This window comes from Antennarius striatus, chromosome 23 (genome assembly GCF_040054535.1).
Source record: "Antennarius striatus isolate MH-2024 chromosome 23, ASM4005453v1, whole genome shotgun sequence".
NCBI lineage: Eukaryota > Metazoa > Chordata > Actinopteri > Lophiiformes > Antennariidae > Antennarius > Antennarius striatus.
In genome coordinates this window covers 11,529,698-11,549,848 of record NC_090798.1, presented here as the reverse complement: position 1 = coordinate 11,549,848, position 20,151 = coordinate 11,529,698, and the positions used below count along the sequence as shown (strand labels likewise).

The window sequence follows — 20,151 nt, the reverse complement described above, 5'->3', positions numbered from 1 at the left end:
AGGAAGGCCGTGGATTTGACGATTTTCATGCATTGATTTTCATAATGGGAGCTTGTTGTAGTTGGTCTGCTAAGCTAATTTACCAGCTTCATGGGGATGTTGGGTTCAGTGTTTGCATTGTTGTTGGTCACAGTTTCAGGCGATGGCCACAAATGTGTCCTAATGTGTGTAAAGAATCTGGATTTTACAATCCGATGCAGACCGATGGGCCTTGATGGTTCGGTAATTAATTAAAAACCTGACATTGAATTCACTTTTCAGTTTGCTATCATTGGTTGTTCGGGGGGCAGATTTCTCACCTGTCACATATGAGACTCCAGATTCATTTACTTGGTGGTGCAGGAACCTTTTCAGCCTCCATCATGTCAAAGAAGAGTAATAGGTCTGGTGCTAGAACTGACTGACTCATGATGTTTCAGTGTCATTACAGCTCTGAGCGTCTTTGGCCAGACTTCAGCACCCCCTCCCCGCCACCAATCCCCAAAGGAGGGGACAGTTTATCTGTATCAGCCAGCAGCTGGTGTCTGCCCCAACAACTCCAATAGCCCCAGGCAAGAGTTGCCACTTCAGATGATAGTCATTTAGCAAACAAGTCAATCATGCACAAGGCAACTGCCACTGACTCGCAGACATCCCTTGTGATTCCAGATATAGAGATTGGAGGGGGGGTAAGAAGAGTCTCAGCCGGCTTGGACAGAGAGAATCAGGTCAAATTGGTCATCAGAGAGCTATCTGGGTCTTGTATTCTGCTCCAGTGGTGTTGGAATTGTTTGTGGTGGGAAAAGATCAGGAGCCCTTGGTGTTGTCCCAGGTCCAACTCTGTCCGTTGGTTGTAATGGGTCAGTGATGGATTGTGGGACAACCTCGCCATTATAATCCGAACAGAGAGAATCTTTGTTCCCGTGGTGAAATGTGTGAGTAAATGAGCAAACACCAAGTTATATATAGTAGAATTGAGATTACGAGGATACCCACGAATGTGGAATGTTGGGAAGGCAAATTAAAAACACTCTTTGCTCAAGATGGAGAGAAAAAATGGCTTTGAAGATCTGAACAAATAAGCCACTTTTGAAGTCAGTGTAAATACTTCTATTTAATAGTATCTAAGCTCCGCATCAGAAAGTCAATTTCAGGCATAAACGTCACAATTAATAATTGAATTATCCTTGCTTTTTGTCGTGCAGATGAAAAGATACGATCCGTCTTGAGTCTCGCCTCGTCTTTAGATGTAGCGCTGGAAACCTTGAGGCTGACACAATGAAAAAAAATGGGTTTGAGGACTTGCTGTGATAGTGGTATTTACTCACCCGCTGCGTTTTGTTGTTCGGTGGAAAGGTAATATAAATATGTGCTCAAAATGTTCTTTTCTATTTCTTTCAACCTGCTTCACAGAGAAGTATTTTAGCTTTGTAGGGGTTTCTCTTTTATTAGTACATGTACCAGATCCCAGTACTCTGAAATCTCCTCCTGTAATGACAGCGTTACCTAAATATAGCCGCAGGAAATCTCAAGCTGAATTAGCATCACATGAAAACAAAAACTGTACATATCTCCTCTTCAGGCTTTTTTTTTTTTTTGGATTAAGCAAGTGTCTGAGGCTTAATGACAACAACAACAGCTTTTCCTAATCAAGTAAATAAAGCAACGTGCCTGAAAGTCAAAGGCAAAATATTTTCAACACATTTGGGACGGCGAGACTCAACCGAACTGATAACTGGAGCAAAGTCGCAGTGATCAAAAGATCTGACAACACGACTACTATCAGCTTCTAGACCTGTGATTTACTTGCAAAATCACCCGTCTAAACACTTGAATTGCAGTGTAAACAGAAAACCAAGGGAGAGGCATCTGTGCTAACAAGGTAACCCTTGAATTCAAGGTTATGCTTGCACACTCACATGCATGCAAAAGGAAAAAATATGTCTCCCTCTCCCTGTAGTGCCCTCCTTGGCAAAATCTCAATGCCAGTCTCTTAATGAAATGCTCAATTAGGGCCTTTAAATAGGTAATTATGCAGTGCCTAATCCCTTAGCTCCTGGGCCCTATCTCATTTAGATGACACTTGAGCAGGCAAAATGGGGAGGGGCTGGCACTGGGGCCTTCGTTTCTGTCATCAAAGCCCCTCCGTGGTGGCACAGGCAGCCCTCTTAATGATAAGGCACATCCAGGCAGTCAGTCAACAGCGACTCCCAGTGAGGGCCGCTGACAGCGAGGGAGACGGCGATGTCAGGCTTTGACAGTGTCTTAATCACGTTTGTGAGGCGTTCGGAGGTGGATGGCGTCGGTTTGGGGAGTCGCGTTAAAACTCCCTCGTCGGATACGACGATAGAGACTTGTGTATGATGTGGGTTGTTGTTTTTTTTTTTTTTTTAATGCAACGTTTCTGACGACGGCCGATTTAATTTTATGTGAAACAACCATCGCAGAAAAGAGAAAATCGCTTCCAAAATGTCAAACTGCGTTTTTTTTTTTTTTTTTTGCTCGATGCCAGGCATTGACAGAGCGGTTTTGATTTCCTGCGCTGGCATTTGTTTGAAGGTGGCATTTGATTTGAATTTCAATCTCCCCAAAAAACTGTGGCTGGAGAAAAGGACCTATTCATTTGCTTCCAGCAGCATAATAAAATGTCTTGTTTCCAACGCTACAATATACCATCACTGACGGGGTGGGTGGGGGGTGGGGGGGTACTGCTCTTGTTTGATCGCTAACGTGGCAATGGTGAGCATTTGTCTTCGTGAAACGACAAAGGGAGAATTGTTGCTTTTGCCTTCGGGCGAGCCGTTGCTCTCTTTTGACTTGAGTTGCCTTCCATGAGAACTGCAGCTTAACTCGGGCTAAAATCACCTTTCAAGGGCGTCCAAGAATCAAAAAAACAGCTCAAGCTTTTGGAATCTTTTAAACCGACACTGCCCACGTCCAAGTGTTCAGTAAACTGCGGTAAGGATACTTGAGCTATTGAAATATTGAACCAGCTTTTCTGAAACGCTGCTCATCCCCCCACTCTACATGTCCTTTAAGGGTATTATCTAGATAAAGATGGAGAAGCAGAAACAACACAGTTTCTTGTCTTGTCTTGTGTATTCAGCAAAAAAACAACAAAAAAACCCATCTCATATCTGAGATAATATTTTCGTCCCATTGCCCTCCCTGCTGGCGATGATTTATTTTCATGCAAAACGCTTTGATAAGCTGCTGGTTCTAACGCAGGCTGTCTGTTCTTTTCAGTTGTTGACTCAAGCTCTCTTATCAAATCTGAGTCATGGCAAAAACAACAAGCACCCATAATGCGCTTAAAAATAAAAAAATAAAGAATTACTGTCAGTGTGTGCTCAAGCGAAGGGTGACCGAGGCTGAAAACACTCTGGGTGGAGCGAGACAATAAACATTTCTGCATAATATGAAGCCCTCTAAATGCACCGTGCAGAATTAATACGTTTTCATCTTTTTACATTTAAATTGAATGAGATATCTCGACGATCTGCTGCCCTTGAACCACTTCAGAAATCCTCATGAATCGCTTTCCGAGGCCGCGTGACGTGTGCACTTATGGAAAAATATCTGCTGCCTCACCTTTCGGTTTAAAGATAGCCTTCCAGGCTAATTGAAGACAAACGTCTTTAGTTGCTCCACAGCAACCATAATATGCCATTACATTTTTAAAACTGGGGTATATAGAGGCAAATTAGCATTTAGATAATGGGAGACACTTGGCATTTTAATTATTTTGCTGCCCTCTGAGTGTAGCGTGTACGCCCGAAGCGCCTCCTAAATCGTGCATTTACATACCAAACGGCTTGACGTCTGCCCAAAAGCCACGTAAATGTCACGCCGCGGCGTGTACCTCGCCGTTCAATTGTTTCCCGACAGATAAGGAGGCACATTGTTGTCGACTTACGCCATACGCGTGTGTTCTCCGTTTATTTTTTCCGTCGATCCCTCTCCTGACGTTTCCCGCCGTGTCGGTGGGAACGCCGCTCGTCCGTTGGAATCCTTGTTATATACGGTGAAATGACAGGAGCACACGGATGGGAACAACCTCCGTTCGCGCTCTCATTTTCTCTTCTTCACGGAAAGCGAGATTATTCATCCTCCCACAGACCGCGGCTGCTTTGGGGGGGGTCGATGTCAAAGTGCCAAGAGCATGCAATGGGGGGGGGGGTGCAGGGTTATGTACGATTATGTATTTTACACACATGAAAGCATCTTGGCTCGTGAACGTCTACATACGTATATACGACTAGGTAGGAGTATTTCCGCATCTGAAAATTCCGCATTTTCTCCGTTTTCACCTGCTGTCATCTTTTCCAGTTCCCTCCCGTAAGAAAATAAAACCTTCATCCCATCACAACTATCATCTCCTACTCAGCGACTCTTGCTTTTTCTCCCTCCGTCCCTCCTTTTTCTCCTCCATCCCTCCTGCGCCTCCTCTGTTCGGTGTACGAGCACAGACGGAGCGTGAGAAAAGCTGGCAGCGAGGCGCGTTCCCTCGCTTCCCTGCCTCTGCCTCCGACTCACCTCCCCTCTACCCTTCAGTTCACTCTCCTTCCTCTCCTCCATCGTCCTCCTCCCCTTTCTCCCACCCCCCTCTCTCTGCCTTGTTGCACCTCTTATCCATTATACTTCCACCCTTCTGCTCCACCTTCATTTTTTTCCCCCTGCTTCATAATATGTAACATGATTTTGCCCTCCCTTGTTCATGCGGCATAAATTTAATCCGAGCCATTCCAGGTTGGCTGTTGCAGCATCTACCGTTTTTATAATTCCATCCATCCATCCATTCATCCATCCATCCATCCATCCTCACCCTCCCTACTCCTGAAACAATAGACTCCTAGAGACTCTGCCTTTTTGCGCAATAAGTTCTTCCCCCCTTTACGAAACGCTGATGCGAAAGGTCAAGTGGAACACGCTTGCACGTTGGAAGCCGCCCACACGGCGACACGCAAACACGGATGCCCTCCCGTACGAGCAGGGCCGTCATTTGAATACGTTAAACATCTACCCAACATCTTTCCCTCTGGAAAGGCTTTCTTTCGGTGTCATCAAGGTTAAAGGAGGTGACTCCAACGTCAAAACAAAGATGGAATTCGTTGTGTGCTATTTCATATTTTTTACACCCCCCCCCCCAGTGTCCCCAAAGCATTCCCGGTAGCTCTGTAACCTTGTGTGTGTTTGTTTGCAGCAGTGTGTGTGTGTTTTCAGGGACCGGCACAACAGGGCAGCGGGATAATCAGTCACTAGATTGCAGGTCAGGGTCTTGCACTGTGGGGACCATCCATCTGAACCCAGCAGCTGCTGGGGGGGGGGGGGGAGGAGCTGAGAGGAGGTGAAGGGGGGAGGAGGGAGAGAGAGAGAGAGAGGGAGAAGTTGAGAGACCAGGTATGGAGAAAAGTCAAGGAGAAGCTGTTGAACAGGGGGGAAAAAAAGAAAAAGAAGTGCAGGCACAGAACGAGTGGGAGGAGGGATTTGAGAGCCGCTGTCGTTTCATTGGCCGTTGGAATTACCCGAGTGTGTGCTCAAGGTCGGTTTGGGCGCGCTGAATTCTCATGAGGACGCACCCCTTTGGTCTTTGCACCCAAACAAGGCAGCGGTTTTTCGAATCACAACAGTCTCCTTGACCTGTGGTTTTCCCAACGCAAACATTTCTTTTTTTTACCGCGGTGCAACATTAATTCACGCGATCCACGGTCGATAATAGAATTATTATTTCAAAGTCCAGATTGATTGAGATCTGGGGGATCTGACAGGAATGAGATTCCTGAAGGATTCCTTACCCTAAACTGCACCGCAGCAGGTGCTTTTAAACCAATTATTAGAGATACAAATGTCATCAGATCCCAATTACCCCCCCGCTGCGCGTGTCATGTTGAGGGATTCATCCGTACGTAAAAAAAACAAAAAAAAAAAACGCGATCATCAGTCGCAGGCGCGTCTTTTGTCAAAAAATTAGTCACACTTCCATGCGGTGCCGTGAAGCCGAAGAGTCGGTTTGGTGGCACCTGATGGTTTACGACGGCGGGAGGTCAGGGGAGGCAAGGAGGAAGAGGAGGAGGGGTAAATAAATAAGGAAAGCAAATATAGTCCCCCCTGATGTGCGGTTGTCAGGGACTTTGGTGTGGCTGCACTTGAGGGCATAGCTTAGATTAGCCTGAGGGATGTTATTACACATGCCGTCTGATCGGGAGTGATGTGTGAGAAACGGCCTTGTCACTCGGTCTTAAATCAGTCCGCAGTGGGCCCAAAAAAAAAAAAAAAAAAAGTAGCGGCAGTCCGATGAAAAAATGAAGTAAAGAACAGTCATAAAAAAGGCAAGTGCGGTTAATAAAAGTAGAATAAATTTAAGAAAAGAAGGTAAATGGGGGGTTGTTGTGTTGAGACTGACAGACTTGGTTGCAGCTGGTAAACCATGACTGTCACCCAAACTTCAGCCTCTCTCTCTGCGAGGAAGTAGGAAAGAAAAAAAAAAAAAAAAAAAGGCAACATGTGGGCGTCGATGATGGAAGCTGAGGAGCTGTGCCTTTGATGGGCTTATTTTATTAATCTGGTCATATGATGTTTAATAAAACCCCAGGGCCCCCGTGGGTGGCAAGCCTGTCACTGGCAGCCATGCTACCCAAATTTGCTCGACTTGGGAAAAACTCATGCAAAACTGCACCTTTTTTTTTAAATTATGGCCTTTGACCTCAGGGGTTTAACTAAAGCGACAAATAGTCCTTAAGTAGTTGCATTGTGTCGCCTTAAGTAAAGCATTCAGGAGCATTCAAACAGTCTGCATAAGTTATAAACTACATGCTGCATTTGCTCAGCAAATAGCCCAAATAATAAAACATTCTGCAATGCATCCCCTGTTTGTGTTCGCTATGGTGTAATGACGTATGAAAGGCTGGAAGGTGTTTTATTCCCCTGACAGTTGTGAAATAACCATAACAGCAGGGATGTGTTGCTCTTTCTCAACGTATTTTGTGTTCTACGTGCAGAAAGTAAAAGAAAAATAATAAAGCAAAGAAAGATTCATTAAAATGGTGATGAGCGACAAGAAAAAGATAATCCGACGTTGTTATGTTTTAAATAATTAGGAAATTGTAATTTAAATATGTAATGTGTGGTTTTTTTATGTTGCATGTGGGCAAAAATTGAGCTGCATATTGAAGTAAAAACAGCTTAAAAAAAAGAGAATTTGAAGTTGGACAATAAATGTTTAATCTGCTGAGTTTCCCAGCAACAGGGATAACACATCAGATGACTCTAACTGGGGGGTTGGGGGGTTGGGGAGGGGTAATTGCATACTTAAACCCGCCTGGAGGGAAATGCATCATAAAATGCACCCAATATTTATTTGCCATGCATGACCAGGCATCATACCAGGCAACTTTTTTTTTTTAAAGCGCAACGAGTTCGGGTCACGTCTCCGGTAGTCCCGCGGCCTTTCGTCCTTGCATGCATCGGGCTAATTATAGAGGGACGGGGCCAGTTTTTGGTCCACTGGAACAAAATACCACAAATCAACGACTGCCTTCGAGCTGGATTCAGTTTTGCCCACGAGCCTGAATTTAAAAAACACCTGGGTTGAAAATCCCCCAAAAGGCGGGCCAAAGCGAAGCTAGCCAACGTCGCACGACGGATACGGGCATTAAGGCGGCACGACTGCAAACTCGTTTTGAGTTCACATCATCAGAAACTCACGTGGAAAAATGTCTTCCTGATCGGTTTGTCCTCAGTTTGCCAAAATATTCCCAACGATTGATGATAGCCGACGTTACGAAAACGTCGTCCGCGCCTTCCTTCACGTTGTTTGTTTTGAGCATGGGCTTGAAATATAAGATAAAACCGGGAGTCTATTCTTTTATTTCTTTATTTTTCTTCCCATTAATAACCTCACCCGTCTAAATGGAGCAGAACACCAAACACAGATTAGAACGGGGAGAAGGCATTATGGAGACTATAAAGATCGTACTCTCCTTCTCTTTCACGTTTCTGATAACGATCGTGGGGGTAGGAGAGACAATGGACGACGTGCGAACCTCTTTCTACTTCATATGCACACACTCCCCCCCCACCCCACCTCTTTTTCTAATTAACATTGTGCATGTTGTCAGGCTTTGTTTAATAATGCATGATTGCTATCAGCAGCAAAAAAATCCTTTGAATGAAGCGCCATTGAATGGGAACGCAATAATAGGATTGGGGTGGGGGGCTCAGGAAGAGAGACAAGATTGTTTTTTTGTTTTTTTTTCTGTTCTAATAAATGACCAATAGAAAGCGTCGGTGCCACCGAATGTGCGCGGACCGCAGCGCAGATAAAACACACAGGTGGCGCCATCTGTCATAAACACTGTATTTTTATCATTGTCGAATGATGCACATGCATGTGCATGCAATTGCAAATTCAGGGACAAACATGCAACAATCCTGCATCATGTAGACTAAACCCCCCCCCCCCTCCCATGTGCTTTTAAAGTTGGCGCGCTCATGCTAGGTCCGGTAGCCCGCCTGTTAGCACGAGACAAATGAATCTGCAGTTTATTCATTAAAAAAAAAAAAAAAAAAGAGCAATTCAACAGAACAATTTCATTTGCTGGAGTAAATGAAGAACCCGCCGGGGGGGGGGTGGGGGGGTGGGGTGCGTGTTGGCGGCGTTTACGTTAGCTCCTCGTCGCGTTTCCTCACATAGCTCGACCACGAGAGGTTACGCAACATGCAGATGGTTTTTGTTTGCCTCTATCAGCATGTGTGCGCGAATGGGTGTGCGCTCATGCCGGGGTGTGAATAAAAAGGTGGAGGGGGGGGCTGCTGAGCGACGCTTCTCGTTTTCGAGTCATTATGGAGACGGGAATGTTAATTAAGGGAAAGGACTTGAGAAACTGAGGGGTGGATCATCTCTAGTCCGGTTAATCCTAGTCCGAATCCCAAGTTGCGCCAGACGTCGCTCATAGGTGTGATCATGTATATACAGCAGTTGTGTTTCTAAGTGTGTGCCTGTATGTGTGTGTGTGTGTGTGTGTGTGTGTGTGTGTGTGTGTGTGTGTGTGTTGGTGGTATAAGCGGGGGATGAGATTGCCTCAAATTGATTTCCTTCGCCACACGTCCCCCGCTTTCGCGCTCGCTGCTAGCCCAGCGGCGCTTGGAGACAGGTAGTCGTGTCTATCTCTCTCCCCTCCCCCCCCACCTCTACCAAACACAAATCGAGTGTGACAGGTGCGCTATCTTCCCGTCTTTTCCTGCCATTTACAGCCCACGGAAACAAAAAGAGGCAGGGCTAGGAGGGAGAAGGAGGGTTAGTGGTTGGCAGGGAAATGAGGTACTTTGTCATCATCGGGCCCTCTGATTGGGATTTTTCTTACTGGGTTGTGGTCAAATCAGCAGATTAACAATCCAGAGGAATTGTTATTTCTAGCATCGGTGCTCCAACTCCTAAAAAACCTAAAAAAAACCCAAAACTGTCATGTATTCTTTATCTAACCCTACATAAAGACTCCAAAATGCCACGGGCTACCGGCCGCAGCAAGTGAAAACAGCAGCGTACCCGTGGAACAATGCAAAGAAGCCGAATAGATAGCAAACGGCAGCGGCGATCAGCAGTACAGTATGTCATCAAAGCTCGGCGCACACTTGGATTAGCCGGGAGCGGTATTTGGAAGGCGAAGACTACCGCAGAGCATCCATCACAAAGGATCAAGCTCCGGCTTAAGCAAATGGATGACAAGGGATACAGCCGTTCTGCGGGCTAATACTAGCTCGCTGTATCGCATTGATTTTTCGCGGACGCGTAGTGGCCCCTGCTAGCAACACTCGGCCACTCCGTCTTCTAGATCCTAGTCGTTGTTTTGAGCGCCGGCGGGACAAAGATGAAGCGTTTTTTTTGTGCGTTTTTAAAGGTACCGAAGCAGCCGCCACGGGATTAAATGCGTTTGCGCGGAACGTTGTCGAGTTTAAAGGAAATGTCGATAGTTTTTTTATGACTTTTCCATCCGTGCGGAAGAAGAGCTCTTTGTGTGAAACAGATATCACCACCGATCTTAGGCAGACTTAAAACATTCTCTTATTACGCGGCGTATTTTAATTGGCACTCGCCACCGAAGCCGTGAAGGCAAAATCTTATTAGTTCTTATTAGTTTATCTGCCTTGGTTTCTCCGTCTCTATCGCTCTGCCCCATCGTGCACACGTGTGCACACATTGTGTAAAGTGACTATTCCATTTAGAGAACTGTCAGAACATACCCCGTGAGCACATCAGCCTCTTCCTATCCTCTGTCAGCTCCGGCAGAGGCTGTGTGGGGGTATGTCAGAAATGTGCAGGGACAGATAAAACCCATGGAGCCAAACAGCTTTGTTTCATTCACTTCCTCTCTTTCTCTTTTCCCTGCCTCCTTGCTCCCTCTCCCCCCCCCCCATCCCTTCCCCTTGCCTTTGCATAGGCTGTGAATACCCTGCATCTGAGAAATCAGACCAGACTGACTCACAGGGTTCTGTGAGCCAGCGCCACCGAGGCTGCCAAAAGCATGCTGGTGCCAAGCTGTCCCATCATGCACAGAGCCAGACCCACGCCGCTGCTGCCGCTGCTGCTTGTCCTGGGTCTGTTCCTCCACCTCGCTGATGCTCAAAGTAAGTGGACCGGAGTGTCGTGTTCCGGTTTTGCAACGACCGTTTCTTTTCTTTTGTCGCATCTACACATGAAAACCTCACTTAACACACATAAAGCTGAAATACAAACTTCACCGAGCGTAGGAAACCTTTTTCATCGACGGCCCACATGATGGGATAATGAGACCGCCGGTGACATCCCGATATGTAGGTTTCTTCATTTAAATATTACAGTTTAAATTCAGCGGTATTTATTTTAAGAACTGACTGAGAATTTTAAGTATTGGAGGTTTACTATTCTTTTTGGAGACATTATTGTAGTACAGCAGAACCTCCACATACGAGTTATTTGTTTCTTGACTGAGCTCATAAGCCAAAATACATTTATCCATTTAAAATAACTAAAATCATTTTAATACGTTCCAGTCTTGTTAAAAAAAAAACACCCAAACTCCCTAAATTATATTAAAAAAAATACATTTTTATCAACCGATAGACATGCAGATTTTACCTGTGTATAATTAGGTATAAATAAATTATGTAAATAAATTAAGTCACGAGAACACACGAGCTACGTCTTTATGCCAGCAAGGAGAACAAGATCCGGTCTCAGCTGATGTATCCATCCGCCCACATGTGGTAAAGAACGAGATCCGGTCTCACTGATGTTGTATCCATCCGCCAACATGTGGTAAAGAACGAGATCCGGTCTCACTGATGTTGTATCCATCCGCCAACACGTGGTAAAGAACGATATCCGGTCTCAGGTGGTGTTGTATCCATCCGCCAACACGTGAAAGAATGAGATCCGGTCTCACTGTTGTATCCATCCGCCAACACATGATAAAGAATGAGATCCGGTCTCACTGATGTTGTATCCATCCGCCAACTAGCAGTGTTGTCCTGAACCAGGGCTCGTATCTCAGATTTCCGTACGTCAAACAATAATATGGACAGTGCGACGAGTCGTATCTCAAATTTCTACTGTACTTGTAAAAAAAAAAAAGACCTCACATGAAAGCATCTGTTCATTACACACACCTGTCACGATCCACCCCCTCCCCGCCAAACTATTAAAATGTACTCAAGTCGCCATTTCCCCCCGCGTTTCTTCCTTCAGCTCCAAACAAACCATCACGTGAACCAGAAATACTGAGACCTCAGCGAGAATCTGGTGATGAGAAGTCATTGGAATTGAGTTACTTGACATCAGACACCTGCCCGTTGATGTGTGACAACAGTTTTCAAACCTCATTGAGCTCTGGTCCTGCGCCACAGCACCACCGCCCCCCTCCAGCACCATCACCACCACCACCACCACCACCACCCGCCCTCTCTCTTTCTCTCTTTCTTTTTTCTTTTTTTTTTACACTAAGATCCATGAATCATTAGCTTCTGGAGTCACAGAGGGATGAATAAAAGTTTTATGACTCCCCCTCCACCGACTGAAATCCCTTCAGCTGAATATCTCTGAATGAAGGGGATCATTCACCCAAGGTCATATACAGCAAGAGCCGCCCAAAGTGAAATTGATGGGTGAGATTTTCAACTTTGTGCTTGAGAAATGTTCCCTGCAATCTGTTCAAATGCCTTTTATTTTTCTTCTCCGCCTCGCGCCACATATGTCTCACAGCGGGGAGGAAGCAAATGGAGAAATGTTTTCTACATTTATCCCCCTCCCTGTTTTATGTGCAGCTCCAGGATTTATTGACACAATTTAATTACGGGCCTCGTCCCAAAATGGCATTAACAGTCGATAAATGTTAAAGTTGAAAGAAGGGGGGGGGGAGAAGGGGCTCTTCAGTAGTTATCTTTTCAAAAAAACTCCCATCATCCACAGTCGAATGTTCAAATTTACATAACGGCGTTTGATGAGGAAGACAATTTGATGCTGAAACCTTCTGTCTCTAAAAACTCCTGCCCTCACGTGTCCGAAAATTTCCCCGTCACAGACCTGCACATGTATAATGAGCACCCCTCCCGCAACCCCCAATCATTATACCTCTGTGCTCCAATTCCTTCCCTTCCTGTAGCTGTCTGGCTGCTAGCAGCTGCCGCTACCCCCATACCACACTTAGACAGCTGTGTCGGGTCATCATTTCAAATCCAAAACAAACTTATCATCATGTAGCCACGGTGGCTGGCTCTCTCTTAATGACTGAGGCGGTGTGTTGGTGGTGGTGGTGGTGGTGGTGGGGGGGGAGGTCACTGGAATTGGGAATGGGGGGGAACAGAGGAAAGAGAGACAATGTCTGTTTGAAGGCAGAACCGCTCCAGGCACTGCATATTAGCTCTGGGATCCAATTTTCTTCTTTGTTGGTTTTTCTTTTTACCCTCACCTTTGTCTGCTCGCTACCTCATCCTGTCGCTGTTTGGAAGCAGTACAATCTCTTCCAGCTACTGAAGCTACTCCCTTTGTTTTTCTGCAACATTTATAACCGGCGCCGTGGCGCTTTCTGCCCATCTGCGTTGGGTACCAAAGACCGAGAGAGACTGCCTTGCAACATCGCCCAAAATCTGGCTGCATTTCTGAAGGGGAAGCTGCCCTCTGCTGGCCCTCTGGGTCTATTTGGGTTTGAGTTTGCCTCAATCATGTGGGCATCCACCAATGAAACACCAATCAAACATACTGGTTAACAGTAAGACTACCAAATCTGAAAAAGCAAGAACATCCTGTCTTCGAAAAGAAAGCCAAAAGTTTCTTCGTTCATTCCGCTGGTTGGTTGGTTGGTCTCTCTCTCCATCTCTTGTTTTCTCCTTCACCCCGTCCCCCTCGCTCTTCAAAATCTACCCAATTAATTTGTGTGGCAAATTGGGCTTGGCAATAGCTCTGAACGAAGGGCATAATTGTCCCCAATGAGCCAAGGGGACAGAGTGCAAGAGAGGAAGAGCGGGGCGGCGGCAAACAATTCCTCTGTGTGCTTTTGCTAAATTGCAACAGGAAGCATCGGAAGATGAGCGGAAAGGTGGAGGAAATGAAAACCTTCCAACTTCGCGCCAAAGAACTTGACCTTTCTTCAAGTTGATTGTTCCGTGAGAGTGGCAATGTTTCTTTTATTTATCGTATATACAATGTTTCAACACCCCCCACCCCCTCCACACAAATGCACTCCCTACTCTCATGCTGGGTTAGACCACCTCAAACCTAGTCTAATAGTCTTTTAATTGATTCCTCCCCATTACCGTTAGACGGCATGGCGAGTCCCAATGACCCGGCGGGCGTCTCGTTGACACGGCCATCGACGGACGTTAAGACGTTAACACCTCCAACCCCACGTCTGCCGTTTGTGCGTAATTACAGCCACGCGAGCGCCCACCCATGACATCACAAAAATCTTTTTTGAGCTGGCAATCAAAGGCGAACCACACAGGACGAAAAAAACGGCAAATTGTCTATCGACGTGACGCTCCGTTTGATCCTCGCAAGTCGAGGCGGGAAGGGAGGGAAATCACCAACGCTACAATAATACGGCAACAAAATGAAGACAGTAAAATCTTAATTGATCAGAGGAGAGATCTGTTTCTCTCCCGTCACTCCGAGCTGAAATAGGACTCTCACGCTGTTTTTTTGTTACGAGAAACCCGTTTCCCATATGTTTACTATAAGTTACACATCTATGATCCAAGAGCGTCTGCTGCTCTGTGAGGATTAATTTGTTCTGGCGGGATGACAACGACGATCCGAAGGCATCTGCCGGTGTCATTTCTTGCATCTCGCTGGCAGAATGCAGATAATCATAACTGGTACCTCATGGGGGGTTGTGCGGAGGGGTGTAGGACGTAGGGTATAGCTTTTTACTCGTCTAATGCGACACGAGCTAAGTCAACGACACATGAAGATGAATCTTCGGAGATGCTTTGAAATGCGCACATTTCTCTCTAACCAGGATCACCTTGTAGCGAGTTCGAAAGCTAATGACACTCTATTCCCCAGACGACATCAGCCTGTAATGTGTGTGTTTTATGCATGCCTGGCCTAATATGAATTATTGTAAAATAGTGTTGTATTTGCATATGAGCTTCCGGGCTGTACTGAAATTAGCATTTTTACAACGGCTCAAATTAAATCCCTCTGCTTAATATTCCTGCATGCTAATTTGATTTAAATTGACTCTATTCCATTGCCTTTTTGCACTCATACCCACACGGCGCTAGCGTGCAAACCAAGCACACTCGCTCATACCGACGCACGGTATGTACTTTATAAGAGCCGCAGCCTACATTTCACCCCCACGCAGGTTTGCGCGGGTAAACGCATGCGACGGCGTACGTATGTGTTTGCGAAGCCATATGAGAACAGAACAGAACAGAACATCGTAGCTGGTGTTGATCCAATTTTAAATCACTCTAATTCGCCTAGTCTGCCGCCTCGTTCATCATTCTGCCGGACACCGCTCAAGTGGAAATCTCATTGTTGGCTCCACTCGTTCATTTCAAAGTGTGCCTTTAATGCAGTCCATCTTTAAAAAAAAACACACAAAAAAACACAGCGTCAATATCTACGAGAGGAGAGGAGTGCACATAATGTTCACACTTCAAACAAGTGTGGTGAAAACACCTTCGCTCAGAGTGCCAGCACTTAATTACCATCTTGTTGTTTGGATGGGGGTGGGGGGGACCAGTGACAAGTCTAGGAGTCTGAGATAAAAACAATGTTATCAGCGCTTAGCAAGATGCTTGATGCTTGTAGGTTGAACTGAATGACTAAGAAGTCATTATTATTTCCTCAGGCAGAAGATGTGCGCACCAAACAAACGATTTTGTGACGAAATCGTGTTTTAAAGGTTGTATTATTAACTCCATGAAAGCTGATTGCTTTGGCGGCTACATCCAAGTCTAAGCCGCCAAAAAAATTGAGGCCATTTTCCTGCATTTGTCCCCCGGTTTCAACCACACACCTGACCCTCCTACCCTGAACACAAGCAGGATAATCATGTAACAGAACGGAGATACCATTCAGGGCCCAGATGCAGGCAGTTAAAAATGCTAGCCCCGAGTGGTTTCAAAGCTACATCCAAGAGCACTTATGTCCTCGAGGCGCTTGATAACGATGGAGCAAACTGTCTCAAAATGAGAATTCTAACATCATAGTTCAAATATTACCAATCCTTGAATCGCGTTTCTCGAAATCAACGTTTTTGAAATCTTCTGTCCCCGAACTTGTCACCTTGAGGTAACCTACGAAACTGCGATCTGCCAGTGAACACAAAGCCAGCTGTTTTTTGCGGTTGCTGGCCTTGCACTTGGCAGGATGTTGGGTTTGCTGGCGTATATTCGCCAAATCTGACCGCCTTATTTTGTTTTAAGGCGGCGTGGCGTCGGAACAACGACGAGCTGAAAGCTTCCACGCATACAGCAACTTTAAGATGAGGAAATCCTGCTGAAACACAGGCTGGGGGTTCAAAGGCGACGGCAGCATCGTTCATTTAAGGCATTTTAGGCTCACATTTCAGACAACAGTCACACTCGATATGTTTTAAATGACAAAATAGAAGTCAAAAATTGCATCATGTTTGCGGATCGCATCAGTTATGCTTCATGTCAAATTATATCCAGCTTTGTGTTCAGAATCACCGACCTATGATTACAATTCTGACGATTACTGGCATTTTCTTGAAACCCTGTGCGCTTGAATTTCTCATTTGGTTCCATGGAATAAAATTCTCCTTCCTCGTATTTGTGTGTTTAGACATTCTTGCACTTACGTGTGTGTGTGTGTGTCTCTTCCTGTGTGGTCGTGCATGCGTGGGTAACACCTGGCCCTAGGCTGGAGCTTTGGTCTCACTCCAGGGGTCCGAAGAGTGCGACACATTGCACTGATCTCGGCGCAGCACATTTGTGTGCCTGTGGGGTATGTTGAGATTTGACGGTGGGGTTAATGGTCTAAACCATTCATCTCTGCCGATCGCCTCGGGACGATCTTTCACTCCCAGCCAGAGAGCTTACATCCCCACCTTCTTACCTACAGCGCTCTCTTAATGCGCCACGCCGATTGGGAATCTTTACGCCCCGAGCTGCTCTTGTCAAAGTTGATTAACATTCAAGCGGAGTGATGGAAGGGAGTGCTAAAAGTCTGTCTTTGGAGAGTCGTTTTTTTCACCTAATACACTCTCGCACACCGCATCTGTCACTATTTTCTCTCCCCTTGTTTGTTTGCTCATTACCTCACCCGCACACGTATATACTCCGTACTCTTTTTTTTTTTTTTTGTTACACGGACTGAGTCACGCCATTCGAGAAGCCGAGATGTATTGTGACATGTAGCATTAGCGTGGTTTATTAGTTATGGCAAATGAGAGTGAAAGCAAATGCATTTTTCGCTCCAGACCCGGAGACTCCTCCAGCTGGAAAGCGGGGGCTCTCCAGCGTCTACTTCTAATGGCGCTGCGTTCCTAAGTGGCCATCCCATTGTGGAACATGCAATAAGCATAATCACGCTCGCATACATGCACACAAAACTACCAAAAGGTCTCTGGGCATTCATGAGTTATTTATACTGCATCCATCATAACACCCATGAACAGTCTGTTTCCCCTTAGCTTTTAATACTCCCTCGGTGCCAACTTTCACGTCATTCATCATTCTCTCATCAACTAATTAATTAACATAACCCTCTCCATCACTTGAGTCACGGTGAAGGATATTCCAAGTTAAGTGTAGATAATTGATGGACATCGATGAGGTAGGGCGGCGGCGGAATCCGGAGCAGTCGTTTGTCTCCAAAGGTAAGAGACACCCTCCCTCCGATTTCTTCAAGGCCCCTCCGGAAGGCGAACGTCACGTATGACATCTTTTAATCGCAAACTTTTACTTCTCTTCAGTTCGATCTTTCTCAAATCCTCAGGCAGTGATCCATTAATCCACTCATCTCACTACTTTTATCTCTCCCCCCCAGTCTGGTAGCGCAGGAGAGCACATATGGGGGAGGCCGTTGAGCAGACTTGATGATGTCAGGATTTATGCCTACATGGATTTCTTTAAGTACACCTTCCAAATAAGATTTTCCCCGTCCTCCCCCTCGTGCCCCTCGGAGAGGAGAAAAATAACACATGATCAGAAAGTCTCAGAAGCCACCCCTTTTTTTTCTACAAAGCCTCTTCTAGATGGCACCTTTATTCCACCGCACTGTTCTGGTGGTATTTATAAAGGGGGTAATCAAGGGCTGTCATTGTCCCTCTCGGCAGGTAACCAGATTTTTAAAATATGGCTTGTAGCAGCTAATAACTGTAGTAGCTAATATATTCCAAAGAATGATTCTAAAAATAAGCCCATCCCATAATGTCAGTCTCAGTAATGTGTCATAGATGCAGAGAACAAACTAAAAATCAGCTTTCAAAGACTCAATATAGATAAGATGTAGGATTTGGGTCGGGTGGCCGTGTGATCCAGCAGATTAGGAGTCGATGAAAGTGCAGCGAGGGCAAAGAAAGAGTGTCGATAGAGATTACATGAGAGAAAGGATGAACTGGACATGAAGGGAAAGGAATGCTTTTATGAAATAGAAGGATTTCTTTTATGCTCAGTCGCAACTTTTTTTTTTTTTTTTTTGGGCTAAACTCAAAGTTAAGTTCCAGCCAGTAATCCTGAAGCTTACAAATTTAATCCTGCAGACATGATTAGGTTCTTGACATTTTATGAAATTATCTTTTTTTTTTTTTTTTCTTTTTTTTTTTAACCCCCTCTGTTAAGCATCTGGAATCTGGTAATGAATGAAAGTCAAAAGGTAAACAGACATAATGTTTTACTTTTGGATTGAATCACACATTTTTATCTTGTCCTTTTGCCACACTTTGTTAAAAAAAAAAATATATATATATATATATATATATTTTTTTTTTTTTTTTAAATCTACTGAGTGTTAGACATTGAATTTAAATTCAACCAGATTTGTAACCAAGTTTCAAGGTTACAAATTGAGGGGGTCTGTTTTGTGTTTGTACAAAGATTTTTGGTATTAATTATACAGTTAACAATTTGTTGTATTTATGTTCCATTTGTTATTTTTAATTATGTTCTTATTTACTCTTACTATTGACTAGATTACATTAGTAATAGCAGTAGTAATACTAGAAATAATAGTACTATAGTAGTTGTGGTAGTGGAAGTGGTACCATCAGTCATAATAGTGGAGGGTAAGTAATAATGGTGATAGCAGTAGTGTGAATAATTGTAGTAGTAGTGGCGCATGCAATAGCAGTAGTGAGAGCAAGGGATTACTGTACTGCGGTGGTAGTAGTGGTATTGGTGGTGACGGTAGTAATAGTTGTAATTATAGTAGTAGTAGTGGTAATGGGAGTAGTGTTGGTACTCGTAGTACTAGGGTGTAAGAATACTCCATATCTGAATGTGTTCTGGTTTGAAATGTGAGCTGTAAATACGATGTTACGTTCAAATCTTTTTTTTTTTTTCGACACAACAGAATAAAACAATAAATGAGAAAAAAATCAGGTCTCGGTAACCCAGTAATAATCATTGTATTTCTTTGTGACTAAAGCGATACGGGGCTGGAGATGGGAGTCAAAATAATAGCAAACAAAAAGCCAAACAGAACAATGAGAGGCTATTCTTATCTGAAGATGACTGCTATCTCGTGGAAGACAGCCACTTTTGTTTCGCCATGCCTCATTGTGTGGCGTCTTTGAAATCTGCGAGGGGGCCTGTTACACGGCATTCGTTTTGTTTCATCACTGACACACAGGCTTGACTGGCGTTATTGGAGATACTCCGTTTCAGCTACAATGAGAGTCATTTTTCAGACTGGATGGAGGACCGAGAGCGAGCCGACAGAAAGTAAGCAACAATATTGACGATGATAGCGTATTAGAGCCAATTTACTGCGAGCGTAGTATGATTCTGAGCCCTGTTTGATCATAAGGGGAGAGGCTTTTTGAGGTTTCCAGTTGAAGAGAAAAGTTTGGTTTCATCTGGAATGCCCCCTTTTACCCCCCAAGAGGACTTCTCGGAAAGCCGATCCTTTCACCCGGTCACTGCACTACATCTGTACGAGAAATATTGATTTGATGATAATTAAATTGTCCATCCCAACTTGATATGGATTAATAATTGCCCACTAATGGCCTCCTGACATTTTGCCGTATTGACTCGATAGTGTTTGCAGCAGCGCACCAATAATTATGACGCTGGAATTCCTCATCTTGTCCCTAATGAGACCAATCGCAGTTGGCTTGACTTTTGCCTAAGACTTAGAAAGGAGTGCGAAGGAACGATGGATTTTCTTCTCCGACTATTACTCAATGCCTCGGGTTCCATCGCGGGGAAATTTCCCCTCAAATCCTCTTTTATGATGTGCGATGATGCTTTATTGGGAGAAGAATCACCTGCGTACCGCAGTGATCTTTAAAGAGGACATCTTACTAGGAGTACTATAAATACTGAGGGATTGGAAGGTGGCATTGGCTTGGCGCCACCTCACCGCTTCAACTTCCTCGCTGCCATCTGTGAGTGTTCCTCCTCTGGCGTTCTCACAGAGGCCTTTTGTGCATTTCATCCTCCTTTGTCCCTGTTTGCTAGGTTTAATTAGGTTATTTACTTGAGTCTCACCTCCCAGCG

The 20,151-nt window shown here is 44.9% G+C and overlaps 1 protein-coding gene across 4 annotated transcripts in view; it reads left to right on the top strand.

Moving 5' to 3' along the window:
- The window catches only part of LOC137590866 (receptor-type tyrosine-protein phosphatase delta-like), a 109,697-nt gene that overhangs the window by 20,558 nt on the left and 68,988 nt on the right, over window positions 1-20,151 (top strand). For all 4 annotated transcript variants that reach the window (XM_068308684.1, XM_068308682.1, XM_068308683.1 and 1 more), the window contains exon 2: window positions 10,416-10,602. In XM_068308684.1, the coding sequence (XP_068164785.1) occupies window positions 10,500-10,602 (103 nt within the window). In that variant the 5' untranslated portion in view covers window positions 10,416-10,499. The remainder of the gene's footprint in view (window positions 1-10,415; window positions 10,603-20,151) is intronic.